Genomic DNA, 27,677 nt, shown 5'->3' with positions numbered 1-27,677 from the left:
TTTCTTCACGTGTGGTTACATGTGATTACTTAATGTATATCACACTGTGAATGCAGTATTTTTTTAAAAACCATAAAATAACTTTGGAGGGAGGGGGAGGGTTATGCAGCACAGAGGCAGTAATTTTGCATGCTTTTAATATATCCATCATCTTGCTCTGATGGCTTCTGTGGTGTGCAAACAGAAAGAAAATGAGTTTGTTCTTCTGAAAATGTAAGGCAGTCAATCGTAACATTTTCGTATAACTCCAAACGAGAGAAAATCCATGGTCTGACCGTTGCATGCTGTGTCTGGCAGATATTAACTGACCAGTACCATACCTCAAACTGTGTGCCACTGTATATTTGATGCCTGTAAACAATCTGTATGGCAGGCCATCGGTGCCAGTGGTATCTGTTTTGACTGGAGGAAACATTTTGATTATTTTGATTTTCCAGTACTTGAATTTATGCAAATTGTTGTACATAGGAATTCCAATCTTGTTGAAAGAACTAAAGATCAGTTTTCATGGCATAATCAATGATGAGCCAGAGAAAACTCAAACGTGAAAACACATGTGAAGGTTTATGAAACTAACACCCCTTCCCAAATGTTATTATGAAATTATCTGTGATCTCAAAATAATCTCAGGGGAGGCATGACATGTATGTGTTAGCAAAATTTATTCAAGATAAAAAGATGTAATGAAGCAAAAAACAGTACTGAAATTTTCTTTGAATATTAGTACAGGGGGAACTTGACACTTAGGAAGGCTACGACTCGCCTATTTTCCTTTTCAAAGCTGATATCTTGTTAAATTTAATCAGTCATGCACAAAATGCATTGCATGAACATATGCTTTAGTATAAACATGCATGTATGGGACTGTACATAGAATGAAGCAGCAAAGTATTGAAATGAGAATGAAACCCAAATATATATTCATGAGTTGAATGAATGTGGCAATATTAGTATACATGTGTAGATCACATCAGTGAAGTCTTGGAAGATTAAGACCATCTGTTAAAAAGTTATGAATTATTAAAACTTGGGCCAAGTCATCGCTGGATGAGAAGATTGAAATAGTAAAAGATATGAAATAGTTTTACAGTCGACCATGCCTAAGTGGAATCTATATTGTATTTGGACTGAAGAAATAGCTTTGACTTCAAAATATTTGACTTATGAGGGATAAAAATCAACAGAATATAAGTCAACTCAAGCCAGGTTGGCTGTAGTTTGTGATGTCACACCTGGACGATAAAAAGAAAATGTGAAGAGAATCACACAAAATTTAACTCTTTATGATAGGTATACAATCCCCCTCTTGATACTGACATGATTTGCTAATAATTCCCCCATTTTCTGAAAGAGATAAGTCAAGTGCATTTTAGTATGTTAGAAAATAAAGATATGTTGAATTCTCTTTTGATTTTCATTGTACCATTGTCCGTCAGGACATTGCGCAATGTTGTACAGTGCACTCCCGCTATACCGAACACGGTTATAATGAAATTTCGGTTACAACGAAGTAAAGATTCAGGCTGCAAGATTATCCGCTCTATGTATTTTTTTTTTTTTTTTTTGGTTACAATAAAATTTCGATATAACGAAAGGACACTGCCGGTCCCAAAGTCTCTGTTATAATGGGAGTCTACTGTAGTCTTCTTTTACAGCAATAGCAGCACCAGAATTTTTTGAACAGCTCATCCAGTTTTCCTCAAGCTTTATAGATGTGTTCTGAAAAATGTATATGATTTTTTTTTTAACCATATTTTATTTGATCTTTAAATTTCCAGAATGTGAGACTTTACCAAATTTTTAGTACCTGTACATTTGTTATGGAGATAATTGTACATTTATGTGCACATTCTTCTTTAGTATGTATGGTATTTGGTTCGGTTACTTAACGACTAACATACAGTACAATGTAAGTACAACTGTATGAGAGCATAATCCTGCATTTGTGTATGTGTTTGCGCAAGAGTTTACAATGTAGATGCTGGACCAACGATGGTAATAATAGAACTCAACACTATCAGAGTCTTGTGCTCAAGATACAATACACCAACACAATATCTACAAGGATATGATGAGCTTGGCACATGGGCTCATGGATAGTGTTATGGTCATGCAGGCCAGTCCCCCTTGTGATGAGGTTCAATCAGCTTTGCATTTCTTTATTTGGAGGTTACAAGATTCAACCTGTTATTGCAGTTATTGTTTTAAAAGTACATGTACAATAAAATTGGCTTGTATGGAAAGAAATTATCTGTACCGTGGAAGTGTCCTTGTGGCAGCTAATAGTGTGTGCTATCAGTGTTTGTTTATGAGTATCAAATGTATGTAATAAGCATGGTTTTTTGTGTGTCTGTGGGAGTTTGTGAAATTTTCCTAGGATTAATTCCTTGACCAACTGCATAATTTTGCATACAGTATTTTCCTTTTGCAGACATTAACTATAGAGAGATTCTAAAATGTGAATATTTGGCCGCTTATCACATCTTATGACTATAGTTGGTATGAATAAATGTATCATTTAATGCGCTGTATGATGACCCACTTTATGTACCATCATGAACCTTTTCTCTTCTGTTGAATGTCTCTTTCAGTGGACTGTGTGATGAAACAGATCACATGTACCACAGCATGTTTTTCTGGACTTTATTCACAGGTGCTTACCGGTATTTACATTTAAACATAACATACATATGTATTACACTTTACACATTTTGACCACTATTGTAATGGCACATAAAAACCTGTATCATTGACAGAATTTCAAAAACACTTATGTGCAAACATATTATGTACGTTTATGATCCTTGGAGTGTAATTCCATATTTTACACTGGGCTCTCTCATAATACTGAAATACAGACTCTAGTAACTGAATCTTTTTCGGCCCCAAAGTTTCTTTTTCTTTTTTTAAAATATTTTATTTTATACGTGCATATAAAGTTGTACATGTGCATGTAATATTGTATTGTAAACCCGAATACGGCAGAAGTGAATTCGTGTTTTACAGTATGTGACAAGGGTCCAATGCATGGACTTGCATGTACTTACCCATTACCTACATTGTTTTCATGTATTATATTCATTTATTCATTCATTATATATCATGTTAGCACTGGACTCCCATAGAAGCCTGCCACACATTACATTGGTTACCTAAGCATTATCCATTGCTCCCTCACTGGGTAACCAAAGGTGCCTTTGAGTGCTCTCCTAAAGCAAACTGTAACATATCCTACCTGCACCAGAGGAGCTCTCAAACACTCCTTAAATGTACCGTACCAATGCAGTATCAAGCCAAAAGTGGACCACTTCCCGATGTGCTCCAAAAGGGTACCAAAAGTTCGAATGTGAGAATACTGTAAAAGTGGAAATTTTCGCGGTGTTGAAATTTTCGCGCATTTCGCGCAACCAGAAACTAGCACGAAAATAAAGGCACATGGATATTTTGCTTGTTATATGCTCCTGTGCGTGATGTCTTGATTCCGCAGGATTAAAAACACGCAAAACTCTTCTTACCCGGCGAGGCGCGAAAAATTAGTTGCACGAAAATATCCACTTTTACATTAACATGCACATATGTCATGATGGAAAGAGTGCATTCTCTTTGTTTAGGACAGCAGTAAGTAGTCCAAGTGCACCAGGTGAATAACCCGCTTGCTACAAAATGCATGACCTCTTCTAAAAATAACTCATGACATAAGCTTTCTGAACGTAGAGTGCTTGAATGTTCCAAATCTGGCACAGTTCAGTATGGTACACTTCAGTTCAGTTCACTTAGGTTTGCTTTAGAGCGCTCGAACGCAACCCTATTATCTACACCTCTTTGGGCCCTAAAATGTTTACTTCATAGAACTACATGTAATGCATTATGCTGGAATCATAGTCCAGTTTCCTTTTTATTTGTGAGAATGCTGCGCTTCTCTTTCTCCAACAATTCATTTAACATAGTAATGTGGAACCTCATATAACGAGATCAGCTCTACGAAGATATCCGATATGTTGTACACTTTACTAGGTAATTTTGCAGGTCCAATTCCTTTTATACATAGTATTTGTTGTTTTTATCCTGCTATAACAAGATACCCGATGTAACAGACAAAATTAATTTTAGTGGTCCGAAGCAACTCGCTAAAACAAGGTTCCCATTTAAATGTCATCTAACAGCCTTCAACGCATAAACATTTGAACAAAGAGGTCTTCAACAAAGAACAAAAATGGAGAAATCTTTTCAATGCACTAAAGCACTTCCTTGGACATCGTACTACATGGAATTCAACATCACTTGAATAGAGACATTCATCTTAGATGGCAAAATAAATACATGTACGGTCAACATTGCTTATATCTCATGCAAATGGACTGGAGAAAATTCTTCAACTTAAAGTGAATTTTGACTTTACACAGCAGAATTCACACATGCTTATATCCACCAGGAGTAGAATTTTTTTATGGATTTAACAATTTTTCCCCCCTTTTTTTAAATTACTTGGGTAAGGTCGTTGTAGACGACATGGACTAACATTCATTCCTACAGCTGGTTTTTCTTTACTGGCGACTTGCCATAACTAAACTGTATTCGAGAACTTGGTGAGGAATTGCACAAACAACAGAGGCATTTTCTACTTGTATGAAGTGAATACCATCAGTAACTTATACCAACTTAAAATGGTCGTCACTTTTGCCAAATGATGAAGAAAGGATTCGGAGACCTTACACGAAAGAGTGTTCAATAGTCAAAATGAATATGGCAGCATTTGAAAATTCAGTACCAAATACCACTATGCGCTGTAAGCAACACTCTGCATGTAGACATAACAGTCTAATATTTCACCTTGTGAAGGTATCTTTTTTTTTTAAAGAAATAGTTAGAAAGCAAATATTAACTGATAACAGATATCTGATGACAGTTTAAAGTATAAGGTCTTTGTTTTTGGATACAATTTTCTTGTACATGGTTTTAAAACAGACAAGATGGAACAGTCCCTAAGCAATACACTTAAAAATCAAGTGAGTTGGTAAAGCATGAAACTTGCCAAACTTTACTACACAATACAGGCGACTCCTGTTACAGCTAAGTCCTCAGAACCTGCAGTTTTCTTTCATTGTATGGAAATTTTGTGATAGCAGAACAATAAAGTATACAAAGATATCTACTAGTAGCCAATAATTTTTCAACCGTAATTTTTTACTTTGTCGCAATGAATTTCATTACATCTGTGTTTGAATAACAGGAGCATACTGTACACATACAATGCACACGTGGGAAATTAGCATTGGAAGAGAATTCAGGATAAGAGGACACTTGAAAGAAAAGTGATAGACGTTGGGATGATAATACAGCAGTGTTCAATGCAGCTGAATATCTATCATCAAGTCTTCGCATAGCTCAGCTTGAGAGTTTATGAGACGTGACTCTTTCTACACTCTCAACCAGTGAAATATTGTCCATGATAGCGCGGGGCCTCAGACATAGGAGGTCGCATGGGGGGTGGGGGAGGCCCCATTTCGGGCCTGGGACCCCCTGCCTGAGGGGGCGGCATAGGGGGTACAGGGTTGCCCATGGGAGGAACCTGGGATGGTGGTGGAGGTGGAGGTATGCTGGTCTGAGGAGGTGGAGGCATAGTGGATGTGGGTGGAGGCGGACCTACCGGCCATGCTGGTCTAGGGATGGGAACACCAGGAGTCTGGAAGGCTGTGTTAGGAGCTGGCATGGGATTGGTAGCAGGAAAAGGAGGTTGCTGTGATGTATCATAGATTGGTGCAGTCATCGGGGGTGGGATGATGGGTGGCTGGCTGTACACAGATACCTGGGGTGGTGGAGGGTGCATGGTGTGCTGCACTTGGTGTGTGCTAATGGGCACCACTGGAACTGTGTAGGAGCCAGATGCTGGTGGCTGGTGAGTTATTGGGGGCACGATGGCTACAGACACACTGGGCCGATGCTGGGTGTACTGAACATGCTGTGGAGGAGGTGGTGGGGGAGGGGCCTGATGCTGCTGGACTGGGACCATTGGAGGAGGCTGGGATGGATACGTCGGAGCACCCTGCACATGGGACTGGCTGGGCTGCTGGAAGTCCTTGTTGCTATCATGCAAAGGCACTGTGATAAGATTGGACTTCCTGACAGGGACATTAACCCGGTATCCCTCAGGGTTACTTTGGGTGCTGGTTCCCTCCGATGAGTGTGACTCGTACTGCATCTGCTCAGGCATCATGTGGGGAGGCTGTGTGGGCACCTGGGCTGTGTACCCTTCCTGGTGCGTCGGAACATAAGACTGGTGAGTCCTCGAGTCTGCTTGAGACTCCCCACGGAGGTCTGATCGTGGGGCGGATCTCGGGTCGGTCATCCTGGCCATCACGTTGTGGCCTTGGTCCTTGCTGCTCGACACGGCAGAGGCTTGAGTGGCAGGCTTGAAGTGCCTGTGCTTGATGTGAGCCTGAAGGTCGCGATGAGAGAGGTATGTCCTGCGGCACCCTGCATGGCTGTGCTTAGGAGCACCGTGGGAGCACAGATAGATCGTTCCAAAGGCAGAATGCTCTATGCGCACTACAGGGTCATCACATCTGTTAAAACAAACCAGGCACAATGTGGTATTCAAATCTGCACATAACAATAAAAAAAGCAATTTGTGTTTGACTTATTATGTTGTTGTTGTTTTAAAGAAAGAAAGAAGACAGAGAGAGAAAAATTGGGGCCCTATACAAATAATTTGCCCCAAATTATAAAATGTAGATTATGTGGTTGATGATATGATCTCTTGCCACATGATAAGTATTACTTATGGATAACTTGCACATCCCATAACTACAGAATGAAAAAAAGTGCAATGACCCCTGTATATTGCAGTCACTTACAAAAATGTAACTTGACTGACATTCTTATTAAAGGGGAAGTCCGGACGATTATCAGCCGTTTCGTGTGTAAAGAACAATATTTCATGAACCTATTACCCTTTTCCCGACGAGAAAAGACCATCAGATACATTTACTATGATTTTTTTTTAAAAATAAGGTAATTCTTCATGTTCGAATCCGTCGCGAGCTGCCCTTCGTACTATCTGTCCCAGGATGCATTGCGCGTGACGTATCGGGCGCAGTTTCCTCAGCTGAGAGCACCGCGAGCGAAGCCCAGCTACGCATCGATCTCCCATTGCACTGCCGACTGCGGGCGGTATCTGCATGCCTGCATAGGTGTGCCTTGTCGGCGCTACTGCAGGAGACCGTACACCGATTTAGGAGTGCTGTTGCCAAACGCTGAATTCCTTTATTCAAATAATCTTCGTTATATATCTATATAAAATCTTCAAAGATTAATGTAAAATAGTTGCAATGCTATAACATTTTCGTTTAAATTGAAATATGTATGTATTATAATACTGCCGTACTTATTAGTGTCCACCCCATCACTTACAATGCATTAGCTGTTGTCGGGCTGTGCAGGCATACATTTACGTCTGCTGCTGCCAAGTGCTATCACAATCCGCGATCGTTTTTTCGACTTCTGAGTGTGAACAATCTGAAATCAGTCTGTCAATGTCAGAATTATTGCCTCTTTTGTTGTCCGAGACTGTTGAAAAGTGTGTCTGACGGTGATAAAATACGACAGTATACATGTAACTTGAACCGAGGAATAAACGCCAGCGCCAGCTTGGTACCGCCACCGCGCCGCGCCGGTAACTACGACCAGCAGCCCAATACACACAGCGTAATCGGGCTGCGTGTTGTAGCATTCAGGATCATGTAAAGGTAGTATCGTGGATAGATATCAATTTAAAATCGAAATATTTCTTCAATTTGAAGACTTACTAGTAAAGTTGAAGTATTGACAACACCCTAACACTTGACACATCGGCATTTTTTTAATGAAGCAATAGATCATGCCGCGTGCATCCCCTGTGTGGTCAGAGACTGTTGAGCGGTACGCTACTACCGCTTGCTTGGCCCGTATCACCGTTGCTCAAGCAGGGCTCCCCCGAGCCAGCTGACGCTCCAAGCAAAAAGCAATGTGAGGATGAAACGTCACGCTGTCACGTGATCTTTCTCGCCGGCGTACAGAAATCGAACGGTTACGATTCAAAATTAGTGATGCTAAAAAATCGATTGTGGCGAGTTGGGAGGGTCTTTTTCAATGAAACTTAGTCATTATGGTCCTTTATTTATGTAGATTTTAGTTAATTTTTTTCAAAATCGTCCGGACTTCTCCTTTAAAGAACGTAGTTGGTTCATGCTCACCTTAGACATGTTTTGTCTGTTGCCTTTGCACAGTCAAAACAGAAGACGTGCTTGCAGGGAATCTGGAGACAAAGAACATTAAAAAAAATGCACTTTTCGGTGTTTTTCAAGCATTTTTTTTTACAATGAAGTACTCTTTTTATTATGTAACATTTTGAAAAGGTCATCTTGTCTGTCATGAAAAAAAAAGAAGAATATTAAGTCAATGATCATTTTCACATAAGGTATATCTACATGAGTGTGCAGTACCTGACAAAAACAAAAACATTCCAAATATCATCAGAAGAATTCCTGAAGGAGATAATAAAAATTATTGAGATCCTTTTTGATTTGGAATATAATACACCAGGAGATGCAACAGCAGTTTAAATACTGTATACAACACATATTTAGCGAGTATAATTTTTTGTAAATCTGGACTTTCCAACAATTTTGCGAGCGGTTAAATGCACGATTGTGGAGCACAGTACCGAACAAAGAAATGTATGCCTGCACTTCAAATTCATATCAGGATCAGAGTTAATATTTTTGTGTGATTTTAAATTCATGAATAGCACCCGACTTGCGAAATTCGCAAAATTAAAAACCTTGCCCAATATTCAGTGTATACAGTATTCAGATGTGCACAAAGGCATCAGATCAACCTACAAGTCTAAATTCTGTGCAAAAATAGAATATGATATCTGTGATACATATCACAGCTAGACAATCCACGTCTTCATCGGCACATTCCAGATCTGCTTTAACAGATGAGGTTATTTTTCTTTACATGAATACAGATTTGCAGCATTTTTTTGAAGAAGAAAAGATACAATTGTACTTACCATTCTACCATATGACCAGATAGGGAAGTTGCATTTTTCACAGTTGTGGATCATAGTGTCAGGTTCTTTCCTTCCGACGATACAGATCTGAAGAAAGATGAAAAAAAAACCAACAGAATGAACATGTCTTCTTTCGAATTCTCTGAATGACATTATCATCTTATGATACAATTCAAATGATCATACATAAATATGTGTGCAGCATGCTTTTCAAGTCATTTTTTCCAAAACACTATACATACGTGTGTATATATTAAACGACAAACAAGTACAGAATAAAAAAAAATAATGAAACAGTAGCATTTGAAGGCTTTTTTTTTTTAAATTTATTTTTGAATGCACTATACAGTACAGTAAAAAGAGAACAAATGAGGTCACTGCTGCAGATTCATGAAAAGAAACATTTTGCCTTTCATAGCCTCTCTATCTGTGCAATGTATAAAATAATATGTAGTAAATGTAACATCCCATATTTTGTTTAGTGCCATCATTACATGACTACATTGTGTTGTACCATATTTTTCTTTCTTTATACATTATACATGTACATGTACATAGTGGACACCTTTGATACAATCTGCTCAATATGCTTCAACAAAAAAACAAGTCATCTTCATGAAATACAAAATGACAACTATTCTAGTGACTAATTAACGCTATTTCACAATAACATGTAATAGTATATGAAACAGCTTTACAACAATTCAAAACCTCCTGTTAGAGGGATGGCATTAGTATTGGTGGAGATGAGGATTGGGCTTTTAATTTTTTGTGAGATACATGTACCAAGAAAACACTTATGAAATGGTATAGAGCTTACCATTCTAACAGGAATTCAAAATATTTGATGTAAATCTGTTTTGGAATGGGCAAGACATCCAAAAACAAGGTAAATCAAAGTGATCGTAATTAAAGGTGGGTCCCACCTTTTATTAGGATCGCTCTGTTTTGGATCTCGGCCATTTCAAAACAAATTTTCATCAAATAAGAGTTGAAATTTCCTTGGAATTACACGCTCTTTCACATTTCATAAGAGGTTTCTCATTATCTCACCAAAAAATGTTAGAAACCTGAAGTTAGGTCTCAACCAAAACTATATGATCCTTTAACCATACAAATGTATTTTCTATATTAAAACAGGTCTCCTCACTTTATGGTCCCAGTTGAGTTGCTCGTTCCTATGTGTTGCAAACTTTGAGGGATCCATGGTGGTCTGTGCTGATCACAAGTCCTTTCTCTACAAAGTACATGTAAGTCTCTATTCTGACACTCTTGCAGTATAAGTCTTCTGGAAGAGTTGGTTGCTGATCTGAAAAAGAAATATATGTGTACATGATAATCAATACAAGAATATATTATACAAAAGAAAGATATCTTTACATATTATACAATTTATAAAGCCCTAAAAGACAAAATATTTTGAAAGCACTTCACAGTTAACAAAAGAGAAACAATATAAATTGAGTCAGTTATGAGTACAAATAATACACAATTACACAACCATTGGTTGTTATGAAACTAGATATATCGCTACGGCTACTGTACTGGTATGCCTCCGCCATAATGCATGGTTCTCCTAATAGGTCTATAGTACAATGTCTTGACAATGTGTAATGACAGTTTCACACAATTGGCAAAATATTAAAATGACAGGTTTGCCACAAATGTGCTGAATGTTCACTTTCCTAGAACTAGGTTCAATTGGATGAATGATTAAAATGTCAGAGTGCAGGTATTTGGGGGAACTTATGATTTTTACTTGACTTTTGACCCTTTTATAAATTTATGTATTGAGTAATTTTCAAGGTATTGAGAAAAAGTATAATTTCAGTATCAAATGGGAAAATAGCATTATCTAAACCTGGCCTTTGACCTTTGACCTCACAGTTCCAAAGAGAATCACTGTTAGGTTGAACATGCATAAATATGTAAGTTTCATGATGATACCTTGAGTTACTTTCGAGATATGGAGGAAAAAGTGCAATTTAGCACTTTCACTTGACCTTTTACCTTTTGACCTTTGACCTTTTGGCAAGAAACTTCCCCCAAAATATATATTGGGTATTACATGCCATATACCAAGTTTAAAAAAAAAACCTTCAGACATATTGCATTTTAAGGAAAGTAGTGATATTTTTAGGAGTTGACCTTGACCTTTGACCCCCCTGACCTTTGACCCATGACCCCCAACTTCCCTAGATAATCACTGCCCATCGGTACAAGCATATATACTAAGTTCAATGAAGATACCTTGAACCATTTGCGAGATATGGAGAAAAACATGAAATTTCACATTTTTTTTTCACAAAATAACCTGTGACCTTTGACCTTTGACCCTGTGACCCTAAAATCCACACAAAGTATTATCCCCCAAGGATATACCCTCATACCAAGTTTGATGTAAAACCACCACACGGTTCTTGAGATATCGACAAAAACAAAACGGGACGGACGGACGTACGGACGGACGTACAGATGTACGGACGTACGGACGTACGGACGGACGGACGGACGGACGGACGGACGACCCGAAAACATAATGCCTCCGGCCACTTCGTTGCGGAGGCATAAAAAGAATGGGTTTTGAGTTTCTTTTTGAAGACGTCAATGGAGGTAGTGGACTGAAAATGAGTAGGGAGGCTGTTCCATAGATGGGGGGCACAAATGGAAAAAGTGTGATCACTATAACAGTTGTGGATGTGAAGGCCAAGTTCAAGCTGAGCTGAAGATAAAGACAAGTGTAACCAAAGAAGTGTTTCTTTCATAAACATTGTTTACGTTTGTAAGCCCAGTTCATGGATTACCATGTACGCAAATTGTTATCACACAAATGCATGTGACATTTCATGTATTTACTACCATGCAGACAGAGCCAGAGGTCCAATTTTGTATTTATATGCCTTTTATATGTTCACAAGCAACAGAGAACCACTGGCATTTGTTGCTCAGAGATTGTTTATTTCCACTGAATTATTTAAAACAATGGCCTTTATCTTAACTACAGATTTGAGTGCCAGAGTCATGGAATTGGTACGGTAGTAAACATGCTTTTGATTGAAGTACAGAAGTGCTACTGTATTTAAATTAATGTCACTGTGAAACAATTGTTGTAATTTCTGTGCCATAAGAGACAATCTACAACTTTGTGGAACAGTTTTTTACCAAATTTTTACATGACAATGCAGTTTTTGTTGAGGTATCAATCATAAAGGACAGCATGAAGATGTATCATATAATAAATAGATGTAGCCCAGGGCTTTTTAAAATCATATTGATCATTGCCATCTTTGAAGTGTGAAAGGTATGTTGTGCAGCTACACAGAGAGTCGAGAGTGAAGAAAATAGTGATGCATGGAGGATGCCAGGAAAAGGTTCTTCTCAGTGCCCTAAACCCAGTAGTGCAGTGCAGGTTCTGCCATCCATGCCCTACAGCTTACATGCCACACATTAGTCATTTACTGACTCTGACTGTAAAACTATAGAGTAAAGTTATCTTAGCTCTAGCCCGACCAGAAGTCGTGCTTTGCACAGCATCTCCATGCGCCAGCACGGCGACACTTGTGTACAGCGACAGGGCTGTGTATACTACAGAACTAAGTACCTTACTTAGGAAGCTCTTCTACCCTAACGCTAAGTTAATCATACTTTAAAAAAAACAGCGCCAAGGTTTGATCTCCCATGCTCTGGTCGTCGGGATCCATATGTTCTGCGGAGACTGGGCCTGGCTTCACGGATCCCCTCCTTTACAGAGGAGAGCCGATAAAGTCAAAAAATGATAAAGACTCTTTCGGATAGACAGATTTTTCTGTCTATAAATTTAAAGGTTTTACAGACTGTATGATGTAGAACTCTAGCTAGCTAGCCGGCAGTCGAATTCTGGATGCCGTTATCATGGTTATGGTCAAATTAGAACCCCTATGTGCGGCTTGCTTTGTTAGAACATTTACTAAATTGGTACCTGTAAGTACTAATTTACTAGTAGTAGGGTCTAGTAGTACTGGTGGAACTACTCAGAAGTGAATGCACTCTCCTGTCTCTGCCACTCTGAATTTACAGTACACTTCACTGTAAGAGTGTAATCACCTAATATTCAATTGAATTACTTCCCCTTCATTCGTTCAAAGACAAAAAGATTAGAAGGTTCTATAGGTTATGCATTTATGACATAAGGAAAATGTCTGTTTTGAATGGCCATTCAGTATTCTATTTCTAATTCATTATGAGCCATAGTAAATTTAATAGGTCTACTAAGTTTAACGTCTCGACTTAACGTTAGAGATAGATCTAACCGTTACGCGCTACGATCTACACTAACTGGGCATTCAAAACTAAATTTATTTCTACGAAGTGCTCGAAGGGCAGGAGCTAATTTTTCAACCGTGCATAGCCGGCATATCCCATGGATCCCAGCAGGCTGTCTTCAAAGCAGTGAAGTCTCCAAATGTAGACGCGAGACAGAACTCCAGAGCAGAGTGAGGCTGATTTATTTCTCCACGATCCACCACAGGATCCCCACGAGCCACACTTCGTACAATATGTGGGCCTACATGAAAACGAAGGAATGGGACTGTGGTGCTCGGTCTACACTCCGTTCGCGTTCAGTGGAAAACACGGGATGAAATTATGGAAAACCTGATGCTACTATAAATTCTTCTACACTCACCCTGACTAGTTCAAACTAGCACTTTGTTATGCCACCCAAGTTGTGACGAAATGTATTACCAGACGAAGATTCGAGCACGAATAGACGGAATTCTCCGGCAATGTGAGGTTCTCCCACGCGATCGCATGCTCGGATCGCGATATGTAACGAGAAATAACCGAAATAACCTCCATCCGGATCCGCGATACAACAGCTTGGTTATCCACGGGACAACACGTCGACCTCTCGCTCTTTCTTACTTTCTGAGGTTTGCCAAGGAAGTACGAGAGAACCCCTCCGTTTGCCAGCAGCAAAAATAAATAATAAAGTAAATAAATGACTGACTGACTGACTGACTAACTGAATAATCGAAGGTGTCGCATCTACGTCAGTACCAGTTCTGTCCGGAGTTCCACAGGGTACCGTTCTAGGACCGCTCTTTTTTCTTCTCTATATAAATGACATCTCTAATGACTCTTCTTCAACAATTCGATTATTAGCAGACGACTGTATTATGTACAAGGAGATCCACACTACACAAGATAGTCAGGCCCTTCAAACAGATCTTGATCGTCTGAGAACGTGGGAACAACAATGGCAGATGAGATTCAACAAAACAAAATGCTTCGTTATGCACATTTCACATAAAAAGAACCTAATGAAGGCAACTTATTATATTGGAGAAACCATCTTGGAGGCTGTTACAGATCACACTTACTTAGGGATCCAATTAAACAATAAATTGAACTGGGCAAATCACATTCGAGGTGTATCTTCAAAAGGAAACCAAATCCTTGGCCTCCTGAGAAGAAATCTCTTCAGTTGCTCGTCAAAAGTCAAATCCATCGCCTACAAAACCCTCGTACGACCCAGACTAGAGTACTGCGCATCAGTTTGGGACCCATACCAGAAAGAATATATAACTCAACTGGAAGCCATTCAACGACGATCTGCCAGATTTGTCCTCAACATCCACCAAAGAACCTCCAGTGTCACTGACATGCTTGAACGCCTTGAATGGAAACCACTTGAACATCGTAGGGCTGCCCTTAGACTGACATTACTCTATAAATCGATCTACAATTTAAATGCTCTGGATACGTCTCGTCTACAATCAAGTCCACTGGAAAACAGCAGGACGACAAGGCAACAACAGTCTATTTTCTTCAGAAAGTTAAAAACATCAAAAGATTGTTATAAGTATTCTTTATTCCCGAGAACCTGTGCTGAATGGAATCTCCTTCCACCGGATATTAGAGAAGCTCCCAGTCTAAACTCATTCAAACGGAAGTTATATTCATTTGACTTGGGGAAAATTATCCAAAAAGCACATTACAAAATATAAACGCTCCGCTCACTCGACCACGCCTGCACGTTTATATCCCTGATGTGGAGTTTGTGCAGTATCTCACCAGATCCAGAACCAGACTGACTGACTGACTGACTGACTGACTGAATGAATGAATGGATCAATATTGTATTTCTAATTGGTATATGTTGTATTCTTTATTTGGTATATATTTGTTTCTGTTTACCATTTTCTTCTTTGTGGAAATGTTTGAATAAGTATAGGCCTATGCATGTAAATATCTTTTCATTTCTGAAGCGCCATGAGCACTGAAAAGTGGACCTGTGCGCTATACAAGTAGCCACTATTATTATTATTATTATTATTATCATTATTATTATTATTATTATTATTATTATTATTAATGAATTAATTAATTAATTAATGAACAAATATTATAGATAAACACACAAATAATAACAAAAATAGTAATTTAATGAAAATACCCGAATGAATAAAAGAAATAAAACGAAAAAATAAGTCACAGAACCACCTCCCCGTTTGCCAGCAGCCCCCAAATAATAATAATAATGAAATAAAAGAAATAGAAAATAAAAGAATTAAAAGAAATGAAATGCGCCCCTTCAGAAGCGGATCTAGAGGGGGGGGGGGTTGGGGGGTTGCAACCCCCCCCCCCCAAAAAAAAAAAAAAAAAAAAAAAAAAAAACCCGGGGACCATTTTTTTTTTAACTTGTAATTTTATTTTTTTCTATTTGAGATTTGCCAGTGAGAATCAGTGACAAGCTGTTCATAATAAAAGTATAAGGCTGACAGTGCTTATTCCAAGGTCCCCAATTCTTTGTATCTGTGTTGTCAACTGGCCTTACATTGCAGGAAAATGCAACTAAATTTTACAAATTTTCATGGGGGGGGGGTTAATTTGGCAATGACCTCTATACCAAAAATAGTGGTGTTTTACATGCAAGAAAACGCCATTTTCACACACAGATTTTCAAAAATTCTCCCTACTGTGGGAGGGGGACACCCCCCTCCCACACCCTCCCCCACCCTTTATAAAAGCTAGATCCGCCCCTGCCCTTTTAATTTTTGTTAAAGAAACCAAGAAATCATCTTTGTGAGGTGATTACAAGTGGTACAAGGGAATCACGCTGTCGAAAGCCTTTTTTCTTTTGCTTGTCACTCAACTTGTCAGTTGATTATACGCTGAAGTGGCACCAGATTTTTTTTGCGCCCCCAATGTGGAACATACTTGAACTAAAAGGTCCTTTTTTTAACATTCTGAATCCTCCCATAAAAATCCTAGTTGGAGGGGCTGAAACCGTGCAAGGAGTCCGTTCAAAAGTCAGGCTTATTTTGCTGATGACTGTATTTTAGGCCTATATTATAAAGGACGGGAGGGATGCTTAAATTTTTACAGGATGAAATTGGACAAGCTAACCACAATGAAGAAAGATTGTCTTTGTTAATATTTTTTTTTTCAAATGAAATCATCACAGAAGGAAACCCATTTAAACCAAGTATAGGCCTATACATACAGGCTGGCCGTCGCGACGTCGCTATATGGAAGAGGTGGAACACCACCCCTAATTATGCATTTGGGTGTGGAACTTTAGGGCCTACATAATAAGGGACCTAGTTGGTCAACTAACACATGCATAGTATCGATGAAATCTCATCAAAGGCTATCAGAATGTTTACAAGAGAAACTTAATTGCAACACTTTCACCAAAGACATCGCATACAGCATCTTAGGGCCAAGATTATAGAGTATTGTTGCAGCTATGGGATATCATTATGACCCTCGACATAAATCTATAAAGGGGCAAGGTATATAGATAAAGGAGTCAACTAGATTCACCACAAAGGACTAAAATAGGACTCCTGGTGTGACAAGAACGTTGAAAAAACTGGAATGGGAAACCTTGAAAGTTCGTAGAACTCAAACAAAATTAACAATAGGGCCTACTATGTACACATTAACGACAACACATCCATGGATATAGATCTACCCAGTTATATTACTGCTGTTTGCAGCTCTCCGACTCGATAGATGTAAACAGGCCTATTATGACAAGGAAGAGAGCATAGATCTACTCGGTCACACCATGGACCCTACAGGTACGGTTTATGATCACACTGATAGGCACAAATAATTGGATTGTTATCTCCATGCATTTCCTATCAGGACCGTATTGCAGGACAACTACCCCCCCCCCCCCCCCCCCCAGCACCCGAGAACAACAACCTCAACACCGCTCAAGGCTAAATTGCGGTTAGATACTCGGTCAAATTAAAGATTATATAGCATGGGTTAGGGTTAGGTTTAGGGTGATAATTTGGGTTAGGGCTTCAACGGATTAGGTTCTGGATTAGGATCAGGGTTGGGGTCTGGGGAAGGAGAAGGGGCAATTGTCCAGGGATAATTGTCCTAGAAGCCATGTATAGGCCCTACCCTAAAACGAACCTCTTGAACGAAGAGACAAGGAATTTGTCTATATAGACTGCATTATGAACGGCATTGTGAACAAGGCTCCATGGTGTTGTAAGATAGCATACAACTTTTGCTGGAATGGTAGTGTCATGGTAACGACAATATAGGCCTAATCCATGCAGCTTCTTGATTGGCTGTTGCTATATACGTGACTCAGCCGCAACTCTTGCTGGAATGGCAACGGTTGCCATTCCAGCAAGAGTAGCGGCTGTCCTATCATATTTTATGAAATGGGGCCCTGTGCATATATTATAGTGCTAGGCCTATATCCCCTCCAGCATCCGACCAGGGAGTGGAGACGACTCACCTCCCTGATCCGACGTAATTTAGGAGACCCGAGCAATTAAATACTAAAGTTCCAAACCTACAGCGTTTGTCTCATTTCACAACGTATTTTACAGGGCCGGCGCAGCCGTGGGGGCCGTGGGGGCTCGGGCCCCCACTTTTTTGTGCACCATACAAAGGAATACATAAGGTGTCATCACTTTGGGCCCCCACACTTTTTCAACCCGGAAGTACGTAAGTGGCACTAAAATAGAAATAGATAGAGATCTTGAAGTATGGCGGCGGTAAGGTTATGTGTTTTCTCTGACGACCTTTTTTTATAACACCCGGAAATGGGAGGGGAGAGAATGAGCTGAGGACCTTTTTTTTTTTTTTTTTTTTTTTTGCTTGTCAGCTGAAGAAACCCGGAAGTGGACGGGGAGAGATGAGCTGAGGACCCTTTTTTTGTGTGCTTGTTAGCTCATGAAACCCGGAAGTGGGCCCCCACACTTTTGAAAACACTGCGCCGGCCCTGTTTTATGAATGTACACTTATACGTATAAAATGCACGCGTGAGAGTTTTAATAGCTGCCATTGTAATTTGTACAGACATATATCATTCTGTGATGTTTCGTTTATCATTCCGAATATAATAAACGCAATCAAAGGGAAACTGATTAGAAACGAATGACAATTTATTATTAGAATTTTTTCTCTGCTCAATTTTCTACTGATATATACAATAATTTTCCACTAAATCAATGATACTTCAATGATAAAATAAAAGACAATCTTAATTCATTTTCATGCAATCACTATATTTCTGAAAGGATTTACTGATACCTGATGTAATAAATCCGTCGTGCAGCTAAAAAAAACCCAAACAAACTATATAATTATTAGTCCTATGTGAGATGACCTATCGTATGGAGGTGTACATGGTCATTGATGGTCTCTTGTTTCCAATAAAGACGGGTGTGCGTTGTGCGAGTAAAATCTTGATATAATTATAATAGACGTCCTTTTTGCAATACGAGAGAAAAAGAATGAAAGATCCGGGAGAAAGCTGCACTCTGAAATCCGGAGAGAGCATGCAGCCTCTGGATGAACGTGGTGTTGCAGGCTCGGGTGCCATGTACGACTTCAGAACTCAATCTGCAGCTCAGATTAAGATGTAACACGCATCCATCTATAAATATAGGCCTATCTAATTGAAAACCTTTGAAACGATTTTTTTAATGCCATTCATAAAACATCACATACTTTGGAATTTGATTATCTTTAACCCTTTTGTGTAATTTGAGTGCCGAATGACATATCAGAAAACAGAGCTATAACTGTTGAGTCCCCGGCATGGCACATACGTTCGGTCTCCTGCATGGTGTAGCCCCGTGCAATAATCGACTGTTTGACTCTAAATGTTATGTTGATGCACTATACCGTTATTTCATCAAACTGAATTGAACAAGTTTCGATGACATCAGATATACGAAACAGAGAATTAGCTATAATATTGTACTTTCATAATTATAGGCCTATTTTCGTAAAGCAGTTTAATCACATAATTGAGGCAGATAACAATGGGGTGTTTTTTTAACATCTGAAACTTTGACATAAGAACAAGTCAACTACATGAAGATAGTGTTGAGTGGAAATGCATTACAGAGGATGGTTAAAGTGTGGTGTTACGTGGTACGTACTTTTAGATCCCGGTACAGCGGGGGTACAAATATGAATGAAATAATTATCGTGAGGTCAGCTCTTGGGCGATATTGTCCGGGGGTAGACTTCGTTGTCCGGGGTGGGGTACAGTAATTATGATAGTGTGGATAGTGGGATAGTCCCGCATGGGGGGTGCGTCAACAGACCCCCTTTTAATTTTGTAAAAGCACCTCCGCTTAATGGAATTTCTGGATCCTCCCCTGGTCGTCCTGTAGATGCATGCTTCTCAACCTCTTTAAGCCTGAGGCCCACTTTGGCTTCTACATTTATTTCAGTTTATTTATCTATTTATTGTAGGTCACTAGATTACAGTGTAGATAATTTTTTTTTTTCAATTTCGGCCGATATCGCGGCCCACCGCAGGAGAAAATAAAACTGCATAATAGTAGTGGTTGGCGGAAGAAGGAGGATCGGAGGAGGAGGAGGTGCCCATGGTCGGGGTACTTGTCTGGGGATTGTCGTCCGGACACAGTGCCCACAGAACTCTCGTTCTGTGCATGTACCTCATGCAAGTTGCATACTAGTAATACGCAATGCGCGCGCGCAGCCAAAATAGAAGGGAATTCACCGAGCGAGCGAGCAACAGCGCGCGACGACCAAAGCTAGCTCGAGATTGCGCAAAGGGGTTCAGAAAATTGCGTGAAAACGTGAAGGTCTTGTCTCGTATTGGTACATGTCAGATGAAAAGTTGGAGCTGAATGGGGAAATTGAGCAATCTACGCACAATCAGATTTTCTTGTGATCTACAAAGAAAGTTCATTGTCGCCTTGCTGGCCGCGACATTTTGTGAGGATGATCTGTATCATCACGACAAGGTGAACTTGTATATACTTGTCGAGGCTACTCGAGCTAGAGTCGTAGAGAAGACATCCACTCGGATTCAGACATCACCTTTGCGTTGTCTTCGTCGACTTTATTTCCAGACGCAAGCACCGCGCCGGTTGACCAAGTAGGTCAGCTTTCGTCGGATTTCTGTCCGCGTCGGAAAAACTGAGCAAGGCCAAAGTCAAGAAGACCGTGCTGAAGATAGCCACAATTAAACACAGACAACAACACCAGTAAACTCGTGCTTCGTATTAGTCCCACGCATGCACGGCTGAGAGCGCCGACGACGCAACACAAAGGCAGGCCGGCGCGGTGTGGGGACCGGGAAGAGTGCGTCGAGCCATTACTGCGGTTGTGGTACACAAACTCCCAGCTCATGAGCTGCAGCTCTCCGCCGCACACACGGCAGACACTAGCTTCTCCGCCTCGATCGCGCTCGCCGACGAGCAGTGTAAAAGCTAGTCGAGTCCTTTGTGACAGGAAGTACTGCCGCTGTCTTCCTACCACCGATTTCCTTGAGTCATGACTCCTTTCTTGAATCATTACGAAGACTGAAGAATCTGATGTTTAGAACGAATACCTGTCTTCTTAACTTCTGGTTTTACTATCTTCCACTTAAAAGTGGATTAATTGATCTAGAACCACAAAGAGGTTCTAGTTAATGGAAGGACTAAGAGTCCAAAGTCAAGAGCAATCAAAAGTTTTGAACGTCAGGTTGGACGAAAAACCATCTCTACTAAGACCCAGACTGGATAATCGAAGCCAGAGCCAGAGGATCTGCCCGTTCTGATCTGGAAAAAGTTGAAGCCAAGGAGAGATGTCAAGTGACATGAGTATGTGTGTTATAATTAGAATCTAACGTTACTAGTTAGTCGAGTAAAAAATATGACTATGAGTATGAGTATGACCTGATGATTGTGATCTAGAGTTTAACATTGTTCAATTGATTTGTTGAATTTGGAGCAGAGTTCAATTGTGTGTCTATCTGCAAATTATCATACATCATGAAAGGAGAATGTAACCCCAAATCTTGTTCTAATCCTAACTAGAGGTGTCTAGTATCTAATAGTAGAATCTATGATTATGATATGAGGATGACGGAATGCAGGCAGAATAAAAAGCACATCGGCAAAGTTTGAGGAAAATCAGACAATCTGTTGAAAGATAAATTGAAGTTTCTGTGCTGCCACAATCACTGAATGAGAAGATGAACATTTGTGACCTGCCACAACAAAAGGATCCGAAAGTCGCTAACGGCCGAGCCGAGAAAATTGAGTTTGAAGTCAGATCATCAAAATCGGTCAAAACAATCGAATTTCTATTTTTGACACAGTGTTGTAGTCTAATGTTTTATCTATCATCTGCCGAAATTTTGAAGCTACAGTATCATATGGTCAAAGGAAAGGCAAGAAATTAGCCTTTTTCTGGGCCATGATTTTCTGACTTTCAACAGAATAGAAACATGTCCAAAGATACGGATTTAGCGCTGCCGATAGACTCTGCCCTTAGCAACAAGGGAGGGATCTTATTGGTCAGTGTGGGGCATCCTTGTTTACTGATTGGTCGTGCGTAGACTGCTGGCGCTAAGCTTGAAAGAACATTGCGGAGGTTGCCATGAGCATACCTTCTGTTGTCAGGAGGTAAAAATTGTTTTACCTCCCCTTGATCAAGGTTGCATCTGACAGAAAACTCTGAAGGCGGTTTCTTGAAACACTGATTCCCTGGATCAGTCGACATAGTCTCATAAAATCATCAATATCTCGGCAACTGAGTACTTTTATGAGTCATGTTATTTATGAAATTAAAGAGGAAGAGTACATTGTAAGGGAATAATGTCATGTCATTTTCAGAATATTGACCTCCCTTGACTTTCGGATCCTTTTGTTGTAGCGGGTCACATTTTCTGATGTCACATTTAGACAGCATATAAGAAAATCAAAGAAACTAGCATCTGTATGAAGAAAATTCATCTTATTTGCACTGCTAGCATAATAAAGAGCATTTGACTTGCCCTTTAATTTTCAGAGTACTGGTAGGAACAGGGGGAATAATATTACCATTATGTCATTAACAAGTCGAAGGAATGTTTATTTTTCTGGGGAAATGAAAATTGTGTGGAATTTTCTTCAGTTATCTTTGTATCACTGTCCTGCAGGGATGTCACAAATTGTAGTAGTTGTCTCATCCAGCCATGAAGACACTAAAACTTCAGAAATTCATCACTTCTTTATTAACCCGTTGAGAACGAGACCCAAGTATACTGGGGCAAGCGTCTATGGGAAATGCGTGTTGTTGCAAAATCAAACCGTCCTCAATGGGTTAACCAATTGTCAGATTTTCCTCAAACTTTAAATGTGTTATGCTCTATCACTGCATTCACTTTATTGTACATCAACATGTATGTTTGGGTTTCGTTTCCCCTTGATAAGAGGCGACCTTGTAGTACAAGCTTGTATAACTGACACTGTCTCATGCCTGCATTGTTTTGCTTTTTTTTTTTTTCTAGTCAGCGTTGACTAAATGTATTGTTGGTTACCAACAGGATCAGACAGATTGTATTTTGTAACTACGCTTGATCTAGCTTCTATGTTGTTATTTTTGCACTTGTATTTAAGAAGAAGCTCATTATACAGACTGTCATTCCAGAATTGGCCAATTCCTGTTGACGGTGTACTGTATGGTGACGCCAGCACAACAGAAATTTGGTCCTGTAAAAGTGGAAATTTGTGTGCATTTCGCGCAACCAGAAACTAGCGCAAAAAAATAAAGGCAAGCTTATACTTGTGCTTGCCATATATATGTTCCAGTAGTTGATGTCTTGATTCCGCAGAATTAAAAACACACAAAACTCTTCTTCACCAGCTGAGCGCGAAAAATTAGTTATGCGAAAATATCTACTTTTACAGTTATAACACAGCAAGAACCCTATGATCGGGATTGAAGAGAACAATAATCCAGACTGAAACACATACACCTGTAATCCATACTTTTGGCAAATACACTGTAGACAGTCAATTAAAAAGCACATACACACACACATACGTGTGTACGTGTATAATGTAGTCATACTTGGATATTAGAGACTTTCCACAAGATACCTACCAGTATTTTATAGTGGATCATTGTAAATTATCTGTGCATGTATTTTATGAAACCTTACATGTATATTTGACACTTTCACTCAGTGAGCTAATTTCATAATTCTTTTCTTTGCACTTTTGAGACTAATCTAACGTATTGTCCCACTGTTTACGTAATTTGGAACATATATCTTTGTTACAGTACATTTCAAGAACAAAGTCTCAAGAGCACAACTTACAAAACCTTTGTCTGTGTGCTGTGATAGTTAACTGGCCCAAAGCCAGATTTCCATGCTTTGAAAGAGGATCAAGAAAAATAGGCAATGTCAAGAGTGCTATTCATATTCTTTGAGGACTTAAATTTGGCATAAAGCTCTGTAGTAGTGTGGCATTGCTTTCTTACTTCCTTGCATCATAAACATTATATGAAGACCATCTTTAATGGCACATGGCAAAATGTTAAGGGCTTGGAAGTTATAGACAGTAATTGTTTGTATTACACTATGTACAAGTATGTGGTAAAAGCTCAGTCGTATTGTGTGCTAAAATCCACTCTAAGCCAAGATGGATGCAGTTCATCAGCTACAATGTATGCCTTTCCGATACGTGCACGCGTTTATGATATGATGAAATGGACAAGTTGTGTAATGAATGATACTTTTTCCTCTAAAAAATTTGAAATAACAGAACCAGCACCATGGATTTACATGCATACATGGAGTAGTACAATATGTGCTCCCATTAGGTGAAATGGAGTGGACTGGCTAAACGAGACCCACACTGTTTTTTAAATCACTACACCATTCAACAGGTCCATTCTCGTATGACTGGGGGCAAACGGAGGAGGATGTGTACATTGATCTGATCATCGGTGGTGGAGTTAAGAAGAAGGAGGTAAACCTCCAGCTGGTGGGAAAAGAGTGCACGTGTAAGCTGAAAGGTAAGAATACATATTTAACTAGTGAAGCACTCTGAGATCACAAATCTCCGCCAAGCAGGTTATTTCAACCACTGATCTCACCTCCCTGTTTCTACCCATATGTATGCATGCTGAAAATCACCCGATTTCCCAAAATAGAAACCTTTTGTTACGTCATCAATGCCAGCTGCGTGGTGCGCCTCGCTCTGGACCAGATCCAGAAACTAGAGCACACACTTTAGTGCGCGTATGAAAACTTCAAAAATACGCAGCTTGAACCCCCAAGTTCATTGACCCTACCAGCCAAAATATCGAAAATCCTTCATAAAATCCCTAAAATTCCCGGATCACTACCAAAATTTTATCATCTGTTTCTTGTGTCATTCTCGGCCTTTTCTGAAAGTTTCATGCAAATCCATTCTCAACTTTTTGAGTTATTTTGCACATGGACAAACAAACCAACGATTACGAAGACATAACCTCCTCTCTTGGCGGAGGTAATCATCATATTCATATGCCACATAGTCTCTCTCTCTCAGCTCTGCTGTGGACATCACTGCCCGATGGCGATCGCTGATGCAGTAACCCTTCGGCCCCTTCTGCTGTTGCACAAATGCAGCAATGTGGATGTTCTTTTACCAGTTATCCTGGCCCTTGCGGACAGGAGAGTGAGATGCTGTTGGCTGTGTGCTCTTTTGCCATTCACAAGCCCAGTCAAGACTAGGTGCTTCACCTGTTTTTTCCCCACGACGTGTCCGAAAATATGCATTTGTTGTTTCCTTAGCATCAAGAGCAGCTGCTCATGTTCTGTCAATACCATCTGTAGCACTTCTGCATTTGAATTCCTTTCAATTCATGTTCTTCTCTTCATTCTTTGATACTGCCACAGCTCAAAATTTTCTATCCTGTGCCTCATCGATTTGCAAATTATCTCTTTGTAAGTTTCTCTGTGCAATATGACTACATCATAGTTGACCAGACATATGTCTTCATGCAAAAGCTGTTTCCTTACGGCAATGGGCAACTTGTAATTCGTTGTCAGCACACTATAGTGTATGCATACTCTGAAATGATGTCTTACTGGTGTAATTGTACGTTTGATTTCTTTTTGAGGCAGAGTTTGAAATTCAAGAGAGGTTGGCACTGATTTGGGTGCCCACTGTCAATGAATTTAAGATATGAAGGAAAGACATGTATGAATTTAATCAATGTGAGGTTATATCTCATGGACTAGTCCATGGAAAAGTAAAAAAGATGAAGTTTGACATTGGATTCACTTTACTGTAGGGCTAGTACTTTGAGAGTCAAATCATACTGTGTTACTTAAAAGTGTTTGCTTGCTCACTGACATATACTTTTGGTTGAAGTGATATAGGCCTACTGCAAATTCATATACATATACATGTATACTCACTATTTCTACTTGATGTGTAGGCATGCAGGCCAATCTGTGTGCAATGCTCTTGATAACAGTTTCACAATCAATAAAATGTGGTAGAATATCCGTCAATATATCCCAAACAAATGCATGTAAAATTTTGTTGTAACATCTACAAGGGTTACCTTGGTAAAGTATAGTTTTTGAATGTGAAACCTGTTCTAACACCAGAGAATAGCACCCAATATTCATGGTTAGTGTTTGTAGCAGAGAAAATGTCATCTTGCTTTTGGTGATTTTTATGTTACATATTGCTATTGTTTATGTTTGGGTCAAGATGGACGCTTGTGGAAGTGTACCCTGCTCCATGAGGTGCATGAATCATCTTCCAAGGTAACACTCAAGGACGGGGCGCTGCGCATCCAGCTTCAAAAGAAAGAGAAATTCCAAGAATGGGCATCACTTGAGGTGAGCTCATCGAGCTGCGTACATGTATATCTGTCATTCCTAGTTTTGTGTTACATGCTTCATTGTTGTAAGTTGAGAGTAAGGGGTCTGTGTCTTGTTGCAAAGTGTTTGGAAATGTAGGATGTCCCAAGAAATTATGCTAAAGTATATAATATACAAATAGATGTAGTGTTGAATACTCTTGAGTAAATGCAACAAAGGAAACTCAATATTCTGTTTTTTATGCCATGCACTGTAAGGCATGAACCAGTCTAGTAAGTACTGCCAGCACCTTTGTAGTTATCACTATGGTGATAAAACAAACAAAAGAAATACCATTACAAATACGATTTCCTATGACCTCAAGAAGAAGTGAAATTTATTTGCTCTCTGTTTTGTTAGTTACCCATTGATATAATCTTTGTAGAGCCAATGACTTCTTGTGAAAGTGTAAATTTTGATTAAGCTAGTTATGGAGCATACTAAATGACTAAACTCCGATGCCTGCCTTTTGCCAAGAGACAACATTTGATAAAGAAAACTCCCTGTGTGCTAAAAATCAGGTAAAATAAACGTTGATGTTATTCTGTATCTTTTCATGTGATATAATTGCTTGACATTACATGTATGTTGTATTTGCTGGCTACAAGAAAATGAAAGCAAATCTTTCATTTATCCTGGTATGGAAGAGTATACTTTCCAGTAAGCATGTAATATTGTGTGAGCTTGTTATGATTTTGTCTGCAGTCAAATCGCGAGCAATTCTTTAGTCAATTGAAATCATTGGCTGAATTGGTTCTTTAATCTGCTTCAATGGGATGAAATTCAGTGAAGTTTTTCCTTGCCTCCTGTGCTGTGTATCAAACAGGAGGTTGTGATGAAGGAAGGTGATAGTGCGACCGACAATTCGACAGACGGTGGAATGGACGTTGGCAACTCTGCGGGAACGGAGAGCCAAGTCGAGAATCACGATGGTAACAGAGAAGGGGACAGAGACTGCGTCAGTGGAGACAACGTCAGCACAGGACAGGACGAAACGATGGAGAAGGAATATGTGATAGAGCATGCCAAATATGATTTCTTCCCCAATGTGAGTGGATTCATGTTTTGATTCATTAATTAGCAAAGAGGCGTAACTGTAATAAGTATGCTTTATTGAAAAATAATAATAAGAGTGTAATAGAGTATTAAGATCAAGACAAAAATTGAGAACAGAGATACTGTAAAACGAGAAATTTTCGCATGCATTTTAATTTCGCGAATTTCGCGAGCGCCAAAATTCGCGAAATTAAAATGCACGCGAAAGCTTTTGTCTACACTACATGCATTGAATGCCAGTAGCAATTCGCGAAAATTTCATGCCACGAAAAAGGCTTTCGGCTCCAATTCGCAAAAATTTCATGCCGCGAATATTTCATGTTTTACAGTAGTTTGGACGCACTTTAGCTGGCTTTTTAATTTGTGGCAGCAAGTTAGTTTGTGAGTTGATGAGACACCTGAATTGTGCAGACAAAGTCTAACTGCAGGTACATAAACGTTCTAAAA

At 39.5% G+C, this 27,677-nt stretch overlaps 2 protein-coding genes across 2 annotated transcripts in view; one reads left to right on the top strand and one right to left on the bottom strand.

The window, feature by feature from the left end:
- Nucleotides 1–5,425: 5,425 nt before the first annotated feature.
- LOC139718658 (uncharacterized) lies at nucleotides 5,426–13,742 on the bottom strand. The gene is made up of 5 exons (XM_071630115.1): nucleotides 13,719–13,742; nucleotides 10,206–10,359; nucleotides 9,056–9,142; nucleotides 8,232–8,293; nucleotides 5,426–6,563 (listed from the first exon to the last, which is right to left on the bottom strand). Exons 2-5 carry the CDS (start codon nucleotides 10,260–10,262, stop codon nucleotides 5,426–5,428), a joined length of 1,344 nt encoding a protein of 447 aa, XP_071486216.1. The 5' UTR covers nucleotides 10,263–10,359; nucleotides 13,719–13,742.
- A 7,258-nt stretch (nucleotides 13,743–21,000) lies between these two features.
- Nucleotides 21,001–27,677, top strand: part of LOC139718657 (ubiquitin carboxyl-terminal hydrolase 19-like) — a 36,612-nt gene continuing 29,935 nt past the window's right edge. The window contains exons 1-4 of the mRNA XM_071630114.1: nucleotides 21,001–21,141; nucleotides 24,200–24,328; nucleotides 26,023–26,153; nucleotides 27,001–27,222. Of these exons, the coding sequence (XP_071486215.1) occupies nucleotides 21,126–21,141; nucleotides 24,200–24,328; nucleotides 26,023–26,153; nucleotides 27,001–27,222 (498 nt within the window). The 5' untranslated portion in view covers nucleotides 21,001–21,125. The remainder of the gene's footprint in view (nucleotides 21,142–24,199; nucleotides 24,329–26,022; nucleotides 26,154–27,000; nucleotides 27,223–27,677) is intronic.

The sequence above is a fragment of the Diadema antillarum genome, unplaced genomic scaffold, assembly GCF_040938485.1.
Source record: "Diadema antillarum isolate AM-2024a unplaced genomic scaffold, OU_Dant_1.0 scf00000098, whole genome shotgun sequence".
Classification (NCBI taxonomy): domain Eukaryota; kingdom Metazoa; phylum Echinodermata; class Echinoidea; order Diadematoida; family Diadematidae; genus Diadema; species Diadema antillarum.
Note: the sequence above shows the minus strand (reverse complement) of the source record. Positions and strands in the feature narration are given on the sequence as shown.

What these genes read in the sequence shown, in the direction of transcription:
- LOC139718658 (XM_071630115.1), bottom strand. Translation starts at nt 10,262, where the DNA reads ATGGATCCCTCAAAGTTTGCAACACATAGGAACGAGCAACTCAACTGG. An exon ending in TCTGGTCATATGGTAGAATG is followed by an intron (nt 8,294 to 9,055) that starts GTAAGTACAATT and finishes CTTTGTCTCCAG; the next exon opens with ATTCCCTGCAAGCACGTCTT. An exon ending in ACAGACAAAACATGTCTAAG is followed by an intron (nt 6,564 to 8,231) that starts GTGAGCATGAAC and finishes TTGTTTTAACAG; the next exon opens with ATGTGATGACCCTGTAGTGC.